At 51.6% G+C, this 22,603-nt stretch overlaps 1 protein-coding gene across 4 annotated transcripts in view; it reads right to left on the bottom strand.

Moving 5' to 3' along the window:
- Nucleotides 1–22,603, bottom strand: part of nr1h4 (nuclear receptor subfamily 1, group H, member 4) — a 130,118-nt gene that overhangs the window by 38,510 nt on the left and 69,005 nt on the right. For all 4 annotated transcript variants that reach the window (XR_011936507.1, XM_072484833.1, XM_072484834.1 and 1 more), the window contains 3 exons: nt 13,875–14,015; nt 2,710–2,843; nt 721–819 (listed from right to left, as the gene is read on the bottom strand). Coding sequence is in view for 3 of the 4 variants with exons in the window: in XM_072484833.1 (XP_072340934.1) it covers nt 721–819; nt 2,710–2,843; nt 13,875–14,015 (374 nt within the window). In the remaining variant the exon portion in view is untranslated. The remainder of the gene's footprint in view (nt 1–720; nt 820–2,709; nt 2,844–13,874; nt 14,016–22,603) is intronic.

Genomic DNA, 22,603 nt, shown 5'->3' with positions numbered 1-22,603 from the left:
GCTCATCCACACTTTCAAGAACTTTTCCATTAGCCAAATATTCCACATTCCTGTTATTCCTTCCAAAGTGAATCACCTCACACTTCTCTACATTAAACTCCATTTGCCACCTCTCAGCCCATAAAATTTGCCCTCAGAGAATCGGAAGAAGGCTTCCACAATACATGGAAGCAATTTACCAACCTCTTCAAGGACCTCTTCATGACCAGCAACTAACTAGGGGAGGGCGGGGGGGGGGGGGTAAAGAACTAGACAGGGGAAAAGAAGGAGGCGGGAGGTGGGAGGAGGGAGGGAAGGGAGCAGGGGGGTCAACACCCAGAGGGCAAGGAAAACAAGTACTGAGAGGCCAATGGGTACTGAGGGGGAGGGAGGAAATTCCACTGATGCTCCCATGGCAACTAATAAGTTACTCCCTTGCGGCCCCATACACACCCCTGGCATATTTTAATACCATGGGGCAACATGTATATAGTTAATAACATTGTTGTTGTAGCCGACCATTTGGAGTTTACTGTGAATATGTCTCGTGTTTATGTATATGTTTCCTGTGTGTTTTGTTATTAATACAAATGAAAATCAATAATAAAAAAAAAGTTTTATAGATACAACAAAAATCAAGTAGGCTCCAAAAAAAAAATACAACTAATTCATCGACTTTTGGGATGCCCTGTGGAGGTGAAAGGTACTAAATGAACGCAGGCTCTTTTTTTCAATACTTACTAATTTCTTGGTCACTTCTTGAGGGATTCGATATTTGGAAAAGGCATCGAGTATGTGCCTCAGGAGATCTTGTTGCTTCTGTGTGAATTCTATTTTATGCTAAAGGTGACAGAAACAGGGATACATGATCAAAACCTCAACTCAAACATTAAACAAAGAATGATTTTGGTTTGGCTGGGCTAACTTTACCAGTGGATAAAATCATTTTTTGCTGGACCGTGTAGAAGTGGTTACTGATAATGGGCAATTATCAAATCTAACAGTCCCCCAAGGAAGTGTCTTAGGGTCCTTTTTGTTTGTGGCTTATATTAATGACATTGATGGCCAAATTCAGCACGGTAAAGTTTTTAAAAAAATTTAGAGTATCCAATTCTTTTTTTCTAATTAAGGGGCAAGTTAGCGTGGCCAATTCACCTACCCTACACATTTTTTGGGGTTATGGGGATGACACCCACGCAAACGCGGGGAGAATGTGCAAACTGCACACGGATAGTGACCCGGGGCGGGATCAAACCGTGAGTCAGCAGTGCTAACCACTATGCCACCGTGCTGCCCTCAGCATAGTACAGTTTTGAAATATGTGGATCACATTAAAATTTGTTTGTAAATTACAAAAAATAATCTAGGACTCTCGAATGCACTTCTTCAGAGTGAACTCTCTAAATATGGTATAGTGGTCCAAAGAGTGACAACTTACCTTTAATGTGGCAAAGTGTTCAGTTTTCCATTTTGGCCACAACATCCTAATTCACAGTATCATATCGATGGCCAGCCTTTAGCACATTCAACCATTAAAAAGGATTTGGGTGTGACTGTTACAAGTAACTTGAAGTTTACGAATCATGTGGCTCAGGAAGTACAGCCGGCAGAAAATGTTTTATGAACGCTAAATTCATTTTTATTGAGTCGGGATGTCAGTGTTCATCTTAAACTCTACAAGCAGCCGGTATATCCACATCTGGAGTTTGCATCCACAGTTTGGAATCCACAGAGTGCAAAGACGTGTTACCAGGAAAATGGGAGTCATGAGGGGAATACTTCACCAGGAGCGTTTAAGAATTCTTGGATTACAATCTTTCCAGTAGAGAAGATCGATTTTTGATTTAGTTGAAGTTTATAAACAGTTTCAAGCCCTTGCTACCTCTAAGCCTGAAAAGTTATTTACTCACAATTATAGTCATCAGTATAAATACAGAAATTTGGTTCACGTCTTGATATACATATTTATTTTTCAATTTATACAATTGTTGATACTTGGAATGCTTTGTCTAATTTTGTTGTGAATGCTGGAAATGTATTGACTTTTAATACACTTGTTAGAAACATAGGGTGCGATCTAACGGAAAAGTTTCAAATTGTCATTTGTGACGGGTTTGGCTGGGAGTTTCTCCCCGGCTCTGTCGCTATCTAACCACATTTAGTCATCCCTGGCGAGCTGAACCCACTGGCCAGAACGGCTTCTCAGAAATCGGGCCGCCATTGTGAAAGGGTGCCCCGACCTCTAAGTGAGCTTGAGGGTCCCCCACAACCCCCCACCCATGGGCAATATCGCCCCTCACACACATGGGCACTACCCCATACCCCACAAGTGATGACACCCCTCAATTGTGTCACTAGTGGCCCTCCTTTTCAGGCCTTCCTACATCGCCTTTTGGGCACCCCCCTTCCAAGTCCTTTACCCTCCCCAACCTTCCGGAGGCCCCTTCATACCTGCCCTGCACCACCCACCATGACTCCCCTTCCACCCTCCTTTCATGGGCACAGCCCCCCTCAAACCCTGGCTCTTGGCAGTGCCACCCTGGCATTGCCCCCTGGCACCCTGGCTGTGCCCCTGCCGACTTTCCAGTGCCATTTATTTCTTAAGTTCTTTTACGCACCCCGCACAACCTCAGCCCTGCTTGAAATCAGAACCATTTTGCTTCTAACGCTTGTTTGGAGACATATAATTTGAACAACACATTAAAATGGTAAAATCTCGAGTATTTTTACTTTGTTGTATCTGGTTGTGGATGTCACTTGTTTGGAATCCATTCCGTCGGCAGTCTCTCTGCTTGGTTGCTCAGCAGACAGTGCTGGATTTTTCCTTAGTCGTTTTGATTTGCATTGAATTTCTGTTAACAAACCTGGAAGCACAGAATGCTGTCTCTAGATTACATGGCTTCACTTCAGAGTTTTGGAGGAATGATTCAATGTTCTCAGTGCTGTAGCTCCCACCCCAACAACAATGCTTCAATTTCGAATCCCTCCAGGGCCGCCCTTGTCATCTCCTCCAAGCCTACAGTGTCCTGAGATCTCTGCACACCAATACTTCTGCCCTTGTGACAACACTGATTTTAATTGCTTCACCATTGGTGGCTGTGCGTTCAGCTGCCTGGGCCCTAAGCTCTGAAATTCATAGAAACTAGGAGAGCAGGAGTAGGCCATTCGGCCCTTCAAGTCTGTTTCCCCATTCAATATGATCATGCGGGGGCAGCACAGTGGCACAGTGGTTAGCACAGCTGCCTCACGGCACCGAGGACCTGGGTTCTGTCCGTGCGCAGTTTGCACATTCTCCCCATGTCTGCGAGGGTTTTGACCCAAAGATGTGCAGGGTAGGTGGATTGGCCACACTAAATTGCCCCTTAATTGAAGAACAAATTAATTGAGGACTCTAAAAAAAATGTTTTAATGATCATGCTGATCCCCTATCCTAATGCCATATTCCTGTTTTCTCCCCAGACCCCTTGATACCATTAAAATCTAAAAAATCTATCTCTTTCTTGAATACATTCAGTGACTTGGCCTCCACCACCTTCTGTGGTAGAGAATTCTACAGGTTCACTACCCTTTTAATGATGAAAGTTTTCCTCATCTCAGTCCTCCCTAAACCTCTCCATCGCTTTCTCTCCTCTTCTAAGATACCCCTTAAAACCTACCACTTTGACACGACTTTTAGTCCCTTGTCCTAATGTCTCCTATGCAGCTCGGTGTCAAATATTGTTAGGTAATTGCTGCTGAAGAGGCTTGAGATATTTTAGTCAGGCGCTATATAAAAATTTTAATTGTCCAAAATATAGTGCTCCCCCTACCTCCAGATCATTGAGCTGTCAATTAGGAGAGCATTTCCCCACCTCACAAAATTGAGGGCTGACCATGAGAGCAGTTTGATTTCCTCACTGACACCTGTGAGAGGGCACAGGACTGGTCCAATTTACGCTGGAATTGAAAACTTTTGTTTTAAGTTTGTTCATGGGAAGTAGGCGTCGCAGGCTGTGCCAGCATTTATTGCCCATCCCTGATTGCCCTTGAGGGGGCAGTTAAGAATCAACCACATTGCTGTGGTCTGGAGTCACATGTAGGCCGGACTGGGTAAGGAGGGCAGATTTCCTTCCCTAAAGGGCATTAGTGAACCAGATGTTTTTTTCCGACCATCGACAATGATTTCATGGTCATCGTTAGACCTTTTAATTCCAGGGGCGTCATTCTCCGACCCCACGCCGGGTTGGAGAATCGCCGGGGGCTGCCGTGAATCCCGCCCCCGCCGGTTGCTGAAGTCTCCGGCACCGGATATTCGGCGGGGGCGGGAATCGGGCCGCGCCGGTTGGCGGGCCCCCCCGCCCGATTCTCCGGCCCGGATGGGCCGAAGTCCCGCCGATAAATTGCCTGTCCCGCCGGCGTGGATTAAACCACCTTTTGAACGGCAGGACAAGGCGGCGGGGGCGATCTGGCCCCGGGGGTGCCCCCATGGTGGCCTGGTCCGCGATCGGGGCCCACCGATCCGCGGGCGGGCCTGTGCCGTGGGGGCACTCTTTACCTTCCGCCTCCGGCATGGTCTCCACCATGGTGGAGGCGGAAGAGACTCCCTCCACTGCGCATGCGTGGGAAACTGTCAGCGGCCGCTGACGCTCCCGCGCATGCGCCACCCGGGGATGTCATTTCCGCGCCAGCTGGCGGGGCAACAAAGGCCGTTTCCGCCAGCTGGCGGGGCGCAAATTCCTCCACCGCCGGCTTAGCCCCTCAATGTTGGGGCTCGGCCCCCAAAGATGCGGAGCATTTCGGGAGAATTTCGCCCCAGATATTTTATTGAGTTTACATTCCATCACCTACCGTGGTCGATTCGAACCCAGGTCCAGATCATTATCCTGGGTTTCTGCATTACTAGTCCAGTGACAATACCATTATGCCACCACCTCCCCGAGGAGCTCTCGACTTTTCTTTGATAAAAATTCTAACAATAAATATGCCCATTAATTTAACCCTGTTAATGGGTTGAGACGGTTGGATAAAAATAACTTGCATTTATATTGCGCTTTTAACATGGTAAAATGTCCCAAGGTGCTTCAAGAGAATGTTAAAACTGAGCCAAAGAAGGAGCTATCAGGACAAGTGACCTAAAGCTAGGTCAAGAAATTGGTTTTAAGGGGGGGTGTAGAAGGAAGCGAAAGGGGTTTAGGAAAGGCGGTGGCAGAGTACTATCATCACTGGACCCATAATCCAGAGACCCAGGGTACTGCTCTGGGGACCCAGGTTCGAATCCCACCACAGCAGATGGTGACACTTAAATTCAATAAAAATCTGAAACCATTGTCGGTTGTTGCAAAAATCTATCTGCTTCAGTAAGGTTCTTTACGGAAGAAAATCTGCCATCCTTACCTGGTCTTGCCTACATGTGACTCCAGGCCCATATATGTGATTGACTCTGAAATGGCCAAGCAAGTCACTCAGTTAAAGATCAAATAGGGATGGGCAATAAATGCTGGCCTTGCTAGTGACACCCACATCCAATGAAAGAATAAAGAAAAATAAATTCCAGAGGTTAGGGCCTGGGCAGCTGATGGTATGGCTGCCAGCAGGGGAGTGACTAAAATTAGAGATATCAGAATTGGAAGGATCTCAGAGGGTTGTGGGGGTGGAACTGGTCACCGAGATAGAGAGGGACGAGGCTATGAAGGGAGTTGAACATGGGAGAATTAGCATTTTAAATCTGAGACGTTGCTTAAGTAGCAACCAGTGAATGTCAGTGAGCACAGTGGGTGATGGGTGACTGGAGGGACTGGGCAGCAACGTTTCAGATGAGCTCAGGTGTATGGATGGCGGCGGCTGCGCAGGAGAGTGCTGGAATACACGAGTCCTTACACTGTTTATAAATAACAGTGATGTTCAATTCATGAGCAACTTGAGCAGCCCAGCTTGGGGATCAGTGTTTCCATTACTCATTGCCTGGAATAGCACCATCTCACTCATCGTACCATTGAGATCTGACACAGCTTTTAATGTAACCTAGCTTGCAGCGAGTTTCCAGCCCCTACTTAGTACCTGACCTTTAAACCTTGCTGGAAATTAAGTCTTGACTCTACCAAGCTTTTACCGAAATGTCACTTTAAAACGAGAGGAGGATGGTCACTGTCAGAGCTTTCAACTCAGGGCTATATTTTACTCATCTAACTGTGCGAGGTAAAAGTGATATTTGCTAATGTTGGTACAGAGGTGGAAGCAGTGATAGAATCAATCTGGATCTACCCTGTTCACAGTAGTTGGGAGTAATGTTTAGGTGGAAAAGTAAGAGTTAAATGGGAGAGAGGGAGTTTGGAGATCGAAAATTAGGGTTGGTAGCCTTGCTCCCCCAATAACCCTAACAATCAGCCAGGAAACAAAGACAGCCAGGATAATTTCTCCTCCAAACAGTTGCCAGAATCACCTCCCTCTTATACTCTCTCAACTCAAGAATTTATATCCCTTTTACTAGCTGAAAAGGGAGTCAAGAAATATTGGGATAGAGTTTGGTCCTTGTAAAAGGCAAAAATGAACAATTTTGTGGATGTTGCCTCAAAGGATGCCACACTACTGTCCCTCAATACTGTGCCTCCGACAGTGCCGCGCTCCCTCAATACTGTCCCTCTGACAGTATAGCACTCCCTTAATATTGTCCCTCTGAAGTGTAGTGCCCCCTCAATAATGTCCCTCTGAAGTGCAGCACTCCCTCAGTACTGACTCTCTGACAGTGCAGCGCTCCCTCAGTACTGACCCTCTGACAGTGCAGCACTCCCTCAGTACTGACCCTCTGACAGTACAGCACTCCCTCAATACTGTCCCTCTGACAGTGCAGCACTCCCTCAGTACTGACCCTCTGACAGTGCAGCACTCCCTCAATGCAGTCCCTCACAGTGCAGCACTCCCTCAGTACTGATCTTCTGACAGTGCAGCACTCCCTCAAAACTGTCCCTCTGACAGTGCAGCACTCCCTCAAAACTGTCCCTCTGACAGTGCAGCACTCCCTCAATGCAGTCCCTCACAGTGCAGCACTCCCTCAGTACTGATCTTCTGACAGTGCAGCACTCCCTCAAAACTGTTCCTCTGACAGTGCAGCACTCCATCAATTCTGTCCCTCTGACAGTGCAGCACTCCCTCAGTACTGACTCTCTGACAGTGCAGCACTCCATCAATTCTGTCCCTCTGACAGTGCAGCACTCCCTCAGTACTGACTCTCTGACAGTGCAGCACTCCCTCAGTACTGTCCCTCTGACAGTGGAGTGCTCCCTCAATACTGCAGGCTTTGTCCGGTGACCTGGAAAATATTTATCCCTCATAGAATCATAGAATTTAAACTGCAGAAGGAGGCCAGTCAAAGAACAAAGAAATGTACAGCACAGGAACAGGTCCTTCGGCCCTCCAAGCCCGTGCCGACCATGCTGCCGTCTAAACTAAAATCTTCTACACTTCCGGGGTCCGTATCCCTCTATTCCCATCCTATTCATGTATTTGTCAAGATGCCCCTTAAACGTCACTATCGTCCCTGCTTCTACCACCTCCTCCAGCAGCGAGTACCAGGCAGCCACTACACTGTGTGTAAAAAACCTGCCTCGTACACCTCCTCTAAACCTTGCTCCTCGTACCTTAAACCTACGCCCCCTAGTAATTGGCCCCTCTACCCTGGGAAAAATGCTCTGACTATCCACCCTGTCTATGCCCTTCATAATTTTGTAGTCGGCCCATCGAGTCTGCACCAGCCCTTGGAAAGAGCACCCTACTTAAGCTCACACCTCCACCCTAACTAACCCAGTAACCCTACCTAACCATTTTGGACACTAAGGGCAATTTATCATGGCCAATCCACCTAACCTGCACATCTTTGGACTGTGGGAGGGAACCGGAGCACCTGGAGGAAACCCACGCAGCCACGGGGAGAACGTGCAGACTCCGCACAGACAGTGACCCAAGCTGGGAATCGAACCTGGGACCATGGAGCTGTGAAGCAACAGTGCTAACCACTATGCTACCGTGCCACCCACAGGGCAGGGGATGACTAATGATATATCACAGGGATCTGTGTTGGGGCCTCAATTATTCACACTATTCATTGATGACTTGTTGATGGCATAGAAAGTCATATATCCAAAATTTGCGGATGATACAAAGTTAGGTGGCATTGTACTGGGTGATAGCATAAAATTGTAAGGAGATATTGACAGACTAGGTGAATGGGCAAAATTATGGCAGATGGAATTTAATGTAAGCAAGTGTGAGGTTATCCATTTTGGACCAAGGATAGAGCAGAATACTTTCTAAATGGAAAGCAGTCAGGTGCAGTGAAAGTCCAAAGAGACTTGGGGGTTCAGGTGCATAGATGCTTAAAATGCAAGGATTAAATGCAGAAAATAATCAAAAAGGCGAATGGAATGCCAGCCTTTATATCTGGAGGATTGGAGTATAAAGACACAGAGGTTATGCTGCAGCTGTACAAAACCCTGGTTAGACCCCACTTGGGGTACTGTGAGCAGTTCTGGGCACCCCACCTTAGGTAGGATATACTGGTCTTGGAGGGAGTGCAACGTAGGTTTACAAAATGATACCTGGATTATAGGGGTTGAGTTACGAGGAGAGATTACTCAAATTAGGCCTGTCTTCACTAGAATTTAGAAGATTAAGTAGTGATCGGATCGAAGTATTCAAGATATTAACAGGAAAAGACAGGGGGTGGGATTCTCCGACCCGCCCGTCGGGTAGGAGAATCCACAGGGAGCGGCGTGAATCGCGCCCCGCCGCTTCGACGCCAGCTGCCGTATTCTCCGGTGCCGGTTTTCAGGCGGGGGTGGGGATTACGCCATGCCGGTCGGGGACCATTGGCAGCGCCCAATTCTTAGGGCCCCAATGAGCCGAGCAGCCATCCATTTCTGGACAGTCCCACTGGCATTGATTGGACATGGTCCCACACAGCGAAACCTGGCAGGTAAGTTGGCTGGTGCGGCCTCGGGGGGGCGCAGGGGGATCTGACCCAGGGGGGGCCCCACGGTGGCCTGGCCCGCGATCGGGGCCCATCTGTGGGCGGGCCTGTGCCATGGAGGCACTTCTTCCTTCCGCGCTGTCCCCTGTAGGGCTCCACCATGGCCGGCGCAGAGAAACCACCCCCCTCCGCATGCGCCAGAATACGCTGGCCGGTCTGCGCATGCGCTGAACCACGCCGACGGTTCTGCGCATGCGCTAACTCGCGCAGTCCCTTCGACACCGGCTGGCGCTGCACCAACCCCTCCGGCGCTGGCCTAGCCTCTGGAAGTGCGGAGAATTCCGCAACTTCCGGTCAGATCGATGACGGAGTGGTTCACGCCATTTTCACGCCAGCGTCGGGCCATTGCGCTGATTCGGGAGAATCCCACCAAAGGTAGATAAAGATACTGGGGGCGATTCTCCGATATTGAGGCCAAGTGATCGCGCCGTCGCGTTTCACGACGGCGCAAACAGGGCCCGGACAAGACCTATTCTGGCCCCTATAGGGGGCCGGCACAGCGCTGGAGCAGCGTGAACCACCAAATGGGCACCGCGCCAACCCGCGCATGCGCAGTTGGGGCAGCCCAATCCTGCGCATGTGCAGTTGGGCCGCGCCATCCTGCGCATGCGCGGGGAACATCTTACGTACGCCGGCTCCTCACCAACATGGAGCCGGTGTTCTGGGGTAGCGCGGAAGGAGGTACGCCCGGGGAGGGGAAAGAGGCCGGCCAGCAGATCAGTGGGCCTCGATTGCGGACCAGATCCCATCGGAGGCCACCCCGGTGAAGGAACCCCACTCCCCCCCCTCCCCCTCCCCACAGGCCACTCCCCCCAGTGTTCCCGCAGAGTTCCCGCCGGCAGTGACCAAGGGTGGACGGCGCCGGCGGGAACCTTTCGTGTCGTAGCGGCCGCTCGGCCCATCCGGCCGGAGAATCGCCGCTCACCGGTTCTCCGAGCGGCCCGGTGCGAATCGCGCGCCGCTGGTTTCCGCGGGGTGGAAGAATCACGTGCGGGGGTCGGGGCAGCGTGGTGCGATTCACACGGCGCCCCGGCGATTCTCCCACCCGGCGTTGGAGGGGAGAATAGTGCCCAAACTATTTCCAGTGGTTGGAGATTCTAAAACTCGGGGCCATTGTCTAAAAATTAGAGCTCGACCATTCAGGAAAGATGTGAGGAAGAACTTCTTCACTCAAAGGGTGGTAGAGATTTCGAACTCTCTCCCACAAACAGCAGTTGAAGCTAGAACAGTTGCTAATTTTAAATCTAAGATAGATAGATTTTTGTTTACCAAAAATATTAAGGGATATGGGCAAAAGGCAGGTATATGGAGGGTCTCAATAAATGGCTGGACAGGTTCGAGGGGCTGAATGGCCTTCTCCTGTTCCAATGTTCCTAGAGTGCGGCATTGTCAGAGGGACAATGACGAGGGAGTGCTGCACTGACCGGCTGGTGTTACAGATTTACTCGTCCATCCAACTCCATGGTAACACCTTTATGGGCCTAAAATCCTGCTCCATATTTCGATGGCTGTTACAATTTTTACCCTCTCGGCCTGTGACCAGATTTATTTACTGTATCTGCTACCTTTGAAATTGAAGGTTCAAGTTTATGATAGTGATCATTTTTATAACATACCGTAATGTGTAGCTTAGGCTGCAACAGGGAATAATACGGTTTATTGTTACAACGATCATGGTATGCAACGGAGAGTGTGATAACTTGTATTGAGAGATTGACGCTGAAGGTTAAGATTGATACCTGTCACGAGCTGGTGTTGATAGCAAATCTCTCCTTAATGTGTCTGTACGGATTGCTTTCCGATATGTGGACAGCACAAAAGGTGATCTTTCTGAGAGTGTTGGCCACAGCCACCCTTTCAGTGTGCCAGCCACAGCCAACCTATCAATGTGCCAGCCACTGCCACCCTCCACAGATCGAGATGAGGAGAAATGTATATATTCCAGGCAGGGTTCGATAAATTTTTGAAAGAAATTATGGGATATGGGAAAAGTACCGGAAAGTGGAGCTGAGGTAGCAGATTAGACATGCTGCAGGTTTCTCCATTGACAGAATCCTCCTCTCCGCCGGCAGTGCACCCACATCCGCAGGTTTCCTGAAGGCGTGGTTGGCTCAGTAGGAAACCCCATTGGCCGGCTGCGGGAACAGAGAATCCCGCTGCTGGCAGGGGTGCGCCGCGTCGGACAACGGGGCTGGCGGGACAGAGAATCCTGCCCATAGTCTTGTTGAATGGCAAAGTAAACCTGAAGGGACAAAGATTTGGTTCCTGTTTCTAGATCCTGTGCTATTTAAGTTGATCTAGGCTATTTCAATCGTAACTTGACTTATGGAACAAGAGTCATGTGGAGGGGTGACAGGCTCCCTTGACACAAAAGGCATTCGTGACTCTTTGAATTTATGGTCCGTGTTCTGACACCAAACCAAAATTGACCAGATCTGTTGACTTTAATTTCATAACTTGCTGTAACTTTATGACCTTAATTTTCGTTCACAAGATGTGGGCATTGATACTTAACATTAAGCAGAGAACAAACTGGATCAGCCGCCCTATAGGAAGGCCTAAAAATTAGCTTTAAAATCCTTCAGGACATTTACAACCAATGAACTGCCCTCACCGTTTTAAATAGTATTTTACACAGTGAGCTGTTGTGATCTGGAATGTGTTTCCTGAAAGGCCGATAGGCACTGTTTCAACAGGAGCTTTCAAAAAGGAATTGGATAAATACTTGAAGGGGGAAAAATTATAGATTGAAGGAGAAAGAGCAGGAATAGTAGGAATAATCAGAGAGTTTTTCAAAGAACCAACAGGCATGAAGGGACAAATGACCTCTCAAACTCTGGTCCAATGTCCTTCAGAAAACAGCGCTTCCCTGAACCATTCATGCCCTTGCAATCGCAGAAGGTGCAACACCTTCCCCTTTTCCTCCTTGCTCCTCACTATCCAAGGGGACAAACACTCCTTTCAGGTGAACCAACATTTCACTTGCACGTCCTACAATTTGGTACACTTGCTCAGAATCTCATTTACCTTTCATCCCTGTGCTTCACTGGTTCCCCATTCGATTACACACCAATTTTAAAACTTTCATCTTTGTTTTCAGGGAGTTGGTTAGCTCAGTTGCCTGGATTGTGGGGCAGAATGACTCCAGTGTCACCATACTGACTGTACTAGCTGATGGAGGACTGTCGGGCTCCTCGCCTTGCCCCATGCTTGCGGAATCATTCCCCTCAAGCTTTATATAACCAATTGTCTCCCTCGAATGGAGAAAGATGCCTATGGGCCTTTGTGAGCTAGGGCTAATTATCTGCATCTTTATCTTCAAATCTAGTCCTAGCACCCTCAGATCGCTACGCTCCTCCAATTCTGGACATCCTTGATTTCAATCGCTCCACAGTTGATGGCTATGCCTTCAAATGCCAAGGCCCTAAACTCTGGTATTCCCTCCTGAAACCTCTTTGTCTCTCTCTCTTTACTCCTTTAAGACGCTCCTTTAAAAAAACTCTTTTATCAAGATTCTGGGGCGTCATCCTCCGACCCCCCGCCGGGTTGGAGAATCGCCGGCGGCTGCCGTGAATCCTGCCCCCGCCGGTTGCCGAAGTCTCCGGTACCGGATATTCGGCGGGGGCGGGAATCGGGCCGCGCCGGTTGGCGGGCCCCCCCGCTGGATTCTCCATCCTTGATGGGCCGAAGTCCCGCCGATAAATTGCCTGTCCCGCCGGCGTGGATTAAACCACCTTTTGAATGGCGGGACAAGGTAGCGTGGGCACACCGATCCGCGGGCGGGCCTGTGCCGTGGGGGCACTCTTTCCCTTCCGCCTCCGCCACGGTCTCCATCATGGCGGAGGCGGAAGAGACTCCCTCCACTGCGCATGCGCGGGAAACTGTCAGCGGCCGCTGACGCTCCCGCGCAAGCGCCGCCCCGATATGTCATTTCCGTGCCAGCTGGCGGGGCAACAAAGGACGTTTCCGCCAGCTGGCGGGGCGGAAATCCCTCCGCCGTCGGCCTAGCCCCTCAATGTTGGGGCTCGGCCCCCAAAGATGCGGAGCATTCCGCACCTTTGGGGCGGCGCGATGCCCGTCTGATTGGCAACGTTTTGGGCGCCAGTCGGCGGACATCGCGCCGTTTGGGGAGAATTTCGCCCCTGGTCATTTGTCTTAATATCTTCTGAATGTAGCTCAGTGTCGATCTTGTTTGAAGGGGTCGTGCCTTAAGTTGCCTCGGATCTACGTGATGTGTTATGTACTCTGGGATAACACAGGCTGCAACTGGATGCAGCTTTAAGCAAAAGATACTCCAGACCTTGAAGTTAGTTCAATCTGATTTATTGAACCAGTAGCACAGTTAGCACAGTTCTCTATGAGTTCGACTCTCTGCTAACCTAAGTGTGGTTACTCTGTCTGACTGAACCAGACTAGCTCTTAGCCACGTGCTGGAGGTCTGATACTGTAAATACACCCTGACTCACTCTGTAGATGTTCATCAGTGGAAAGAGGCAGAGTGCGAGTGCCTCGTGCCTTTTATAGTGAGATACCACCCCTGAGTGTCCTGCCTGCTCATTGGTCATGTCCTGTTCTCTGTGGTCATTAGCTGCCTGTCTGTATATCATTATCTGCATGTCTGCATATCACGACACTAGGTTCTGGAATTTCTTTCACAAACCTCTTTATGTCTTATCTCCTTTGGAATCACTTTAAAACCTATTGCTTTGAACAAGATTTTTGTCACGTGTGCTTATGATTCCTTTTTTAGTTCAGTGTTAGTTCCTTTGGTCATATTGGTGGGACATCTTGCTACATTAAAGGTGCTATATAAATGCAAGTTTTTGTTGACCTATTTAAGGAGGTTCCTTTGGGCATATTTGGATCAGTGAGTTGAACACGTCGGGATACATACACTCAGCCAGCATTCCTACATCCTTGCACTTCCTCAAGCGACACTCCTGGCACCTCCGTCTCATGTACATGTCCATCTCACAGTTCCCTCCATTCTTACACTTGTACACCGCATTCTTAGTGATGCTACGACGGAAGAATCCTGGAGAGGTTGTAAAAAGAAAAAAAAACATTCAAAACTGTGTGGCACAGAGATTCAATGCAGGTTCACCTAAATTCATGTCAGCAAAAGTTCATTAAAATAAAATAAAATAGAAAAAAGGCGATTTGATTTTTTAAAATGAAACTAATAACCCCTTTCAGATGGTTTAATGCAGACAGAGGATTGTTTTAACCTTTGATAATATTGTAGTGTCATTTGAATTACATTCTCATACCCTGGAATTGACATTTGAAGCTGTAACCCTCTTGCTAACTGAACCAAGCAGCAACTCAAACACTTGGAACTTGCGGCACAAGAGTGAGAGGGATCTGAAATTTGACACTAGGGACTAGTAGTCATCTTGCTGTGCCCCCCAGTAATAAACCGATATTAGGTTCTTGTTGCATTCATGCACCATCCCTAGTTGTCTTGGGAAGGTGATGGTGATGGGAACCCACTTTCTTCTTGAACTCCTGGTGGGGAGTTTGCTCCTATTCAGTAATTTCCTAGGTCACCTCAGAGGGCGGTTTAGAGGTGAGCATGTTGGTCTGGGTCTGGGGTCACATGTAAGCTATGTGGGATATGGGCGGCATTTCCTTGCCTGTAGGACCAGTTGGGTTTTTACAGTAGCCCAACCAGTCACTTCTCCCGAGATTAGCTTTGTGCTTCCGATTTGGGATTCAGTTTCTCAAATTGCTGTGTTAGGGTTTGTCCTCACGGCACATCTGTGTCCCTGTTGCACTAACTGATTTTCAGCTTGCTACACCCCTAAGTGTTAAACTGATGTTGTAAAAGCCTGTTGATTATCATTCCTGTAATGCTTGGGTTGATCCACAATGTTAATTTATCACCCAACCAGGAAGCTGCAAATCTCCCTCAATTAGTGCTGCAGGATTACAGTAATGATGTTGCTGGATTAAGAATTTAGTACAACATTACAAATCCCAACACAGCATTTTGAGAATCTGAATCCACAACTGGAAGCAAAAAGTTAATTATCAAATAGGTTTGACCATTTCACTGGCAGCAAAGTGGTTTCAAATCTCAAGGAAAAGTATAACTCCAAGTAACAAACTATTTACAGAGAAAATTCCCTGCCGATTTTCCAGGCCTGTCCTATTGGGGAACTCAGTTCCTCAATTTTGCTGCTTCAAAAATACTTCATTGGTTGTAAAGAGCTCTGGGATGTCCTGAGGCAAAAAAAAAAATGTTTTTCAAATTCAAGTCTTTTTTTCATCTGAACTGTCTGATGCAATTGATTTACCCCCCCCCCCCCCCCCCCCCACACACACACACACTCTCCTGGTAGACACAGTTCTCGATTAACATTGATGTTAGACATACTTTGAACACAGTGTGGGTCAATGTTACTGAAAATGTTCCCAAGTGTCAGCTAACAACTAAACAAAGCAGAAGGAAACTGCAGTCCACTGGCTGAAACCATCAATATAACTAATGAACCATCACCTCCACCACATGAGTCCTTTATATTACTTTTAAACCCCTCACGAGATTGTTGCTCCTTTTACCATCAATTGTTACAGAGTTCCATAAATAATGTAAAATGCTGTCCAAATTTAAACTACTTTATTTTAATTATAAGACTGTTTATTTATCTTTCTGTACATACAATGTAAATGTTATTTCTTTATGTCTAATAAGCCTTCCCACTTACCTGGTTATTAGACAACATAAAAGAAAAGATACAATTATAAAGGGGGGTGCAGAAACAGAGGGACCTGGCTGTATATGTGTTCAAATTGTTGACAGGTTGAGGAAGTGATTAATAAGGCATAGAGGAGCCACAATTTTATTACTAAAAGCGTAGAACACAAAAGCAAGTGATTTATGAAACACTGGTTCCCAGTCTCGACTGGAGTATGTGTCCAATTCTGGCCATCTTACTTTAGGAAAGGTGTGAAGGGATTTGAAAGCATTCGGAAAAGATACATGAGAATGTCCTGTGGATGAGGGATTTAAGTTGCAAGGCTAGTACGGCAATACTGGGCTGGTCTCTTGAGAGAAGAGAAGATTAAGAAGATTAAGATAGTGGTGTTCAAAATTGCGGGGGTCAGGACCGAGTAGATAGAGAAAAACTGTTCCCATTGGCTGAGGGGTAGGGAACCAAAGGACTCTGATTTAAGGTGATTGGCCAATGAACCAACAGGGACAGCAGGAAAACGTCTTTACACAGAGATGGGTTAGGATCTAGAATTCGCTACCTGGGAGTGAAGTGGCAACAGGTTCAGTCGTGGCTTTCAAAAGGGAATTGGATAAATATCTGAAGAGAAAAGATTTGCAGAGCCATGGGGAAAAGGAAGGAGTCAGAAATAGCTGTGGAGAGCCAGCACAGACATGATGGGCTGAATGGCCTCCTTCTATGCTTCAACTCCTTCTATTCTTTAACCATTCAATAATTATATGATCAGATACATATTTCCACCATTTAGTTATATTTGTGGCTTTCTCCTCACACTTTAAACTTGTATTCCCAGCTAGCTAGAACTTTATAAGCAGCTGAAACCTTATCAAGAAACTTCTCCAATGTTACAGTTACTGTGGATGTGATGTTATGCCTCCATACCAAGTTTCATTCTCCCGTCACCCCTGTGCTTGTTGACCTACATTAGTTCCCAGTCCAACAATGCCCCACATCTAAAATTCTAATCCTTGTTTTCAATTACCTCTGTTGAGAATCCAGACCAGACCCCAACAAATGATGGGATACCAGACAAGAACCCCAAACACCTTTTTAATTTTGTAAAACTGTGCGGAAAGGATACTTCGCTCCAGGAGTGATTCCACTGACCAATAGGTATAATTTTTTATTGAAACAAACTTTATTCTGAACACAGGACTAAACACATTAACATCACAGAAAATACCTTACAATTAACAGTTAAACAATTCTTAACAATAAAAGGAAACACTATAACTTCTAACTGCTACTTTCCCGATATCCAATTAAGCGCAATTCAAAAGCCACTTATAAATAAAGTTAGCAAACACAGGGATACTTGCTGTCCTCTGGTTAGAGATTTCTTAGAAAGACTGCTTGGAGAAAGAGAGAACCCCTTTCAAGCACCAGTTGTAGTCTTGTTGTCTTTGGGAGACTACTGCTTAACCTGACAGCCTTTGGCAAAAGTGCCTGCTCAGTTTCAAGCTTCTAACAAAACTAAAAGCTAAACTGTCTGCTACAGACCTGGGGCGTCATTCTCCGACCCCCCGCCGGGTCGGAGAATGGCCGTTGGCCGCCGTGAATCCCGCCCCCGCCCCCGCCGAAGTCTCCGAAGGGAGAAAAGTCGGCGGGGCGTTAATGGCGCCGCTGCCGCGGAGAATGTCACGGGTCTGCGCAAGGCAGCCGATTTTCGGCCTGCCGATATTCTCCCTTCCGGATGGGCCGAAGTCCCGTCGACGTGATGACCGTTCACGTCGACGTCAATCAAACCTCCTTTTCATCGGCGTGACCCGGTGCTCCAGGCTCACGTCGACCAGCGAGGAGGTGAGTGACGGCCTGGGGGGTTGGCTCTGGGCAGGAAATGGCGTGGCCGCAGACTGATTGCCTGAGGAGAGGTGTGTCTCGGCTTGTGTGTGTGTGCGGCGGGGGGGGGGGGTGGTTAGAGTAGGCTGGGCTCCGGGGGAGTGCCGGGAGGGGGTCCGTGCCGGGGTGGAGGTTGGGGGTTGTGGAGGGGGTCCGTGCCGGGGTGGAGGTTGGGGGTTGGGGAGGGGGTCCGTGCCGGGGTGGAGGTTGGGGGGGAGGGTCCGTGCCGGGGTGGAGGTTGGGGAGGGGGTCCGTGCCGGGGTGGAGGTTGGGGAGGGGGTCCATGCCGGGGTGGAGGTTGGGGGTTGGGGAGGGGTTCCGTGCCGGGGTGGAGGTTGGGGGGGGTCCGTGCCGGGGTGGAGGTTGGGGGGGGGGGGGGTCCGTGCCGGGGTGGGTGATGGGAGGGCAAATGAGTTGGTCCACCTGGCCAGGTGCCAGCCTCCAACAGTTGGACCCATGCGGTCCATGCCACCTGGCTGGGGGGAGGAGGGGATATGGGCAATGATGACATGTCGTCGTTCCCCTCCCCCCCACCAGGTCGTCATGTTTTCAGATCATCCAGCGATGTTGGCCGCCGTGGTGGCAGCCGCTCATGTCTATGTTGCCCTGGATGAGGAGGAGGAGGAGGAGGAGGAGCGTGCCAGAGAGGCGGCGCAGGCTGCCGCAGAGGGGCAGGCGGCAGCCGCCCAGGCTGGAGGGACACCTGACCGACAGGACGAGGAGGGGGAGGAGGACGTCGCGGCCCCACGGCAACGGAGGCACCCGAGGGCGCCCCGTGTGTACCGGCCCCGGCAGTCATACCAGGACCTCACGGACCGGGAATGCAGGAGGAGACTCCGGATGAGCCGGGAAACCGTGGCACACATCTGCCACCTGCTGGCACACCTGTCACCGCGTGGCACTGGCGGGGGACACCCTCTCCCCGTGTCCGTCAAGGTTACGGTGGCCCTGAACTTTTATGCAACGGGGTCATTCCAGGCACCGAGTGGGGACCTGTCCGGCATATCGCAGACATCGGTGCATCGGTGCATCCGGGCAGTGACAGATGCCCTTTATGCCATGGCGCACCGCTACATCCGCTTCCCCGTGGACCGGGCCAGCCAAGATACCCGGGCCGTGGGCTTCTCTGCCATTGCCGGGTTCCCCATGGTCCAGGGCGCGATCGATGGGATGCACGTCGCCGTGCGGCCACCTGCAGATAACAGGGCCGTGTTCACTAATAGGAAGGGGACCTATTCGATGAACGTACAGGTGGTCTGCGACCACCGCATGATGATCCTGCACGTCTGCGCCCGTTACCCAGGCAGTGTACACGACTCATTCGTGTTGTCGCGGTCATCCATCCCCGGCATGTACGAGGGACGCCATCCCCGGCTGAGGGGCTGGTTGCTGGGCGACAGGGGCTACCCATTGCGATCGTGGCTGATGACGCCTATACGGAGGCCACGCAATGAGGCGGAGAACCGCTACAATGATGCCCATGTAGCGACAAGGGGAGTGATCGAGAGGTGCTTTGGCGTGCTGAAGATGCGTTTCAGGTGCCTGGACCTCTCTGGGGGCGCCCTCCAGTATCGGTCAGATAGGGTCGGCCGCATCATTGTGGTGTGCTGCGTCCTGCACAACATAGCCCAGCAGAGGGGCGATGTGCCGCAGGCAGAGGAGGGCGGAGTGGAGGAGCAGCAGGAAGAGGCCCAGTTCTCCCCAGATGAGGGGGATGGGGGCAATGGTCAGGGCAGACGGGGTAGACACAGACGGGTGGCTGTCCACCGTTACCGGCTGGCCCAGCGGGCACGGGACAGACTGATAGACGCCCGCTTCACTGACTAGATGGGCGTGGGAATCGGGTAGTATGGCCACAGACCGCACACCATGACAACAGCCGACCACCCACACCCCCCACCCATCCACCCACCCAGCACCCTCACCCCCCTCCCCAACCCCACACACCCCACCCGCATGCACACCACCCACCCACTCCCAATTGCCGATCCACCGGCGGCACAACGGGCCGGGCTCACCCAGTTGCGGGTGGACGCGTGTCTATCGCAGGCCATGGAGAATGATGACAACCCGCCTCCGATGAGCTCCTGGCTCTACATCGTTGGACTATGTCTGACCCATGGCCACAGTACCACCATCCACCCGGACCATCCCTGCATGCGGCTGTGACACTGCAGCGCACGGTCCCGTCCTCTGCCCGGGGGATGTTGATGGCGGCCCAGGGGGAAGGGGGCAGACTCACCTGGGGCTGAGGTAAGACCACCCCTCACACACACACTTGCGCTCAACGTACATGACACCCCCGCACACTTTGGACAGAGCACAAAGGCAGCTTCGGTAGGTGTAACATTGACTTTAATAACCAAAGGAGTTCATGCACGTGCCCTAGCGCCTAAAACTCATCTGTGCCCTGCACCCGTGCCAACTTACTCAGTGTCTAATTGTTTGGCCTTACGGGCCCTTTGACTACGTCTACGTGGTTCCCCAGACGGTACAGCAGAACTGGAGGTGGACTCCTGTGATTCCTGCCCTCTGACACTGGATCCCTTTGGCGGCCGTTTCCTGGGGCGTCCTGGCCTAGATGGGCCAGGCTGCGGCCCGGGCGACTGGGATGGCGAGCTGCCAGCCTGTCCTGCCCGTTGCCCACCCGATGCACCTGGGACGGAAGGGGGGGAGTCCGAGGTGTCGCGGTGTACCGGGACCTCCCCTACAGAGGGAGCCGGGACGGACCACACCACCTCCTCCTCCCTCGGGGTGCCCGATGGCCCCCAGGCCTCTACATGGGTGGGGGATGCGAACGGACTGGCCATCCGACGCGCCCCCGACATCTGGCGCTGCCAGTCCTGGAGGCCCGTGCTGGTATCGACAGGGGTCTGCAGGTTTGCAGCCATGGAGCCCAGGGGGTTGTCGAACCCTGTCTGCGACAGTGCGACGCCAGCTCGCACATGGCCACTGGCGCCGATGCCCTCAGCGATGGCCTGCTGAGACTGGGCCATGGCCTGCAGAGACTGGGCCATGGCCTGCAGAGACTGGGCTATGGCCTGCTGAGACTGGGCCATGGCCTGCTGAGACTGGGCTATGGCGTTGAGCGCCTCTGCCATCTGGCGCTGGCACTGGCTCATGGCCTCCTGTGAGAGGGCAGCCATTTCCTGGGCCACAGACGCCGCCTGCACGGAAGGCCCCAGGCCTCGCAAACCGTTCCCCATGTCTGACACCGTCGCACCCATTGCCTCCACCGCGGACGCCACCCGTGCGGTGTCAGCCTGGGTGGCACGCATGACCGGGACCACTCCCAGCTCCTGGACGCGGGTGGACTCCTCCACCTGCGACCGCAGCCGCCGCAAGCCACCCGTCACCCTATTCGCTCGTCTCCGTGTCGGTGGTTGCATCGGATCTATGTGTGGGTGTGGTAACTGCAGGAACCCGGGATCCATCTGGGCGGCAGATGTTCGCTTGGCCTGGGCTGCCCTCCGACCGCCCGGTCCCTCTGCTGCTCCTACCTCCACCTGCTGTACCGGGACGGCTGTGTTGTGCGCACCAGTGAGTGTACCAGACGCCTCATCACTAAAGTGCCCAACCGTGGTGAGTGTTTCTGCGATGGTGGAGGGTGTTGGTGACAGCAGTGGCGTTGTGTCGTGCTCTTCGTCCCACTCTGAGTCCATGGCACTTTGGGGTGGGGGTTCGTCTCCACCCATCCACTCTGAGTCACTGTCCGGTATTTCGTCTTCCCGGGTAGGGGTGTCCTGGGTAGTGCTGTCCCGGGTAGTGCTGTCCCGGGTAGGGGTGTCCCGGGTAGTGCTGTCCCGGGTAGTGGTGTCCCGGGTAGGGGTGTCCTGGGTAGAGGTGTCCCGGGTAGGGGTGTCCTGGATAGTGGTGTCCTGGGTAGTGGTGTCCTGGCTCGGATGTGACGGGGGCCTGTGGCTGCCCCCCTCATCGCTGGGTGGTCGCTCCCGCACGTGACGGGGGTGTCGTCTCCCTGTTGCTCCAGGTCTCTCCGTCTCCCGTGGTCTCCGAGGGGCATCCTGCGGGCGTCGCATGCTGGAGGGTTCGGGTCTCTCCGTCTCCCGTGGTCTCGGAGGGGCATCCTGCGGGCGTCGCATGCTGGAGGGTTCGGGTCTCTCCGTCTCCCGTGGTCTCCGAGGGGCATCCTGCGGGCGTCGCATGCTGGAGGGTTCGGGTCTCTCCGCCTCCCGTGGTCTCGGAGGGGCATCCTGCGGGCGTCGCATGCTGGAGGGTTCGGGTCTCTCCGTCTCCCGTGGTCTCCGAGGGGCATCCTGCGGGCGTCGCATGCTGGAGGGTGCGGGTCTCTCCGTCTCCCGTGGTCTCGGAGGGGCATCCTGCGGGCGTCGCATGCTGGAGGGTGCGGGTCTCTCCGTCTCCCGTGGTCTCCGAGGGGCATCCTGCGGGCGGTCTGCATCTGCGGGGATGGGTGCCTGGACGTTTGGTCCTGCGATACACAATGAAGCATGCATGGTTAGACATCAGGCAGTGATCAGGTGATACGGGAGAGGGGGATATAGGGGAGGGGGGATATGGGGACGGGCTGTTGGTGGCTCACTTGCTCGTGGGGCCCCGACCTCTGCATCAGCAACCTCCCGGTCCTCAGGTCTGCCAGCCAGTTCCAGGGCCCTTTCCTCGTGTACGGTCAGTGGCCTCTCATCAGCGGGCCCTCCTCCAGTCCTCACATGCTCCCTATTGTTGTGTCCGCGCTTCTCCTGGGGGGGGGGGGTGGTGGCAGGGGTAAAAGGCAACAGTGTTAGGCAGGTATATGAATGCACGCCATCGGTTGCGCGTGCATTGCAGAGGTTAAGGTTAGGGCTGGATTCACTTGGGGATATGGGGGATATGGGGGAGGGGGGATATGGGGGAGGGGGGATATGGGGGAGGGGGATATGGGGGATATGGGGAGGGGGGATATGGGGGATTTGGGGGAGGGGGATATGGGGGATATGGGGGAGGGGGGAATATGGGGGATATGGTGGAGGGGGGATATGTGGGAGGGGGGATATGGGGGAGGGGGGGATATGGGGAATATGGGGGAGGGCGG

This window comes from Scyliorhinus torazame, chromosome 19 (assembly GCF_047496885.1).
Source record: "Scyliorhinus torazame isolate Kashiwa2021f chromosome 19, sScyTor2.1, whole genome shotgun sequence".
Taxonomy (NCBI): Eukaryota; Metazoa; Chordata; class Chondrichthyes; order Carcharhiniformes; family Scyliorhinidae; genus Scyliorhinus; species Scyliorhinus torazame.
The sequence above is the reverse complement of the archived record's forward strand: the minus strand, read 5'-3'. Positions and strand labels throughout refer to the sequence as shown.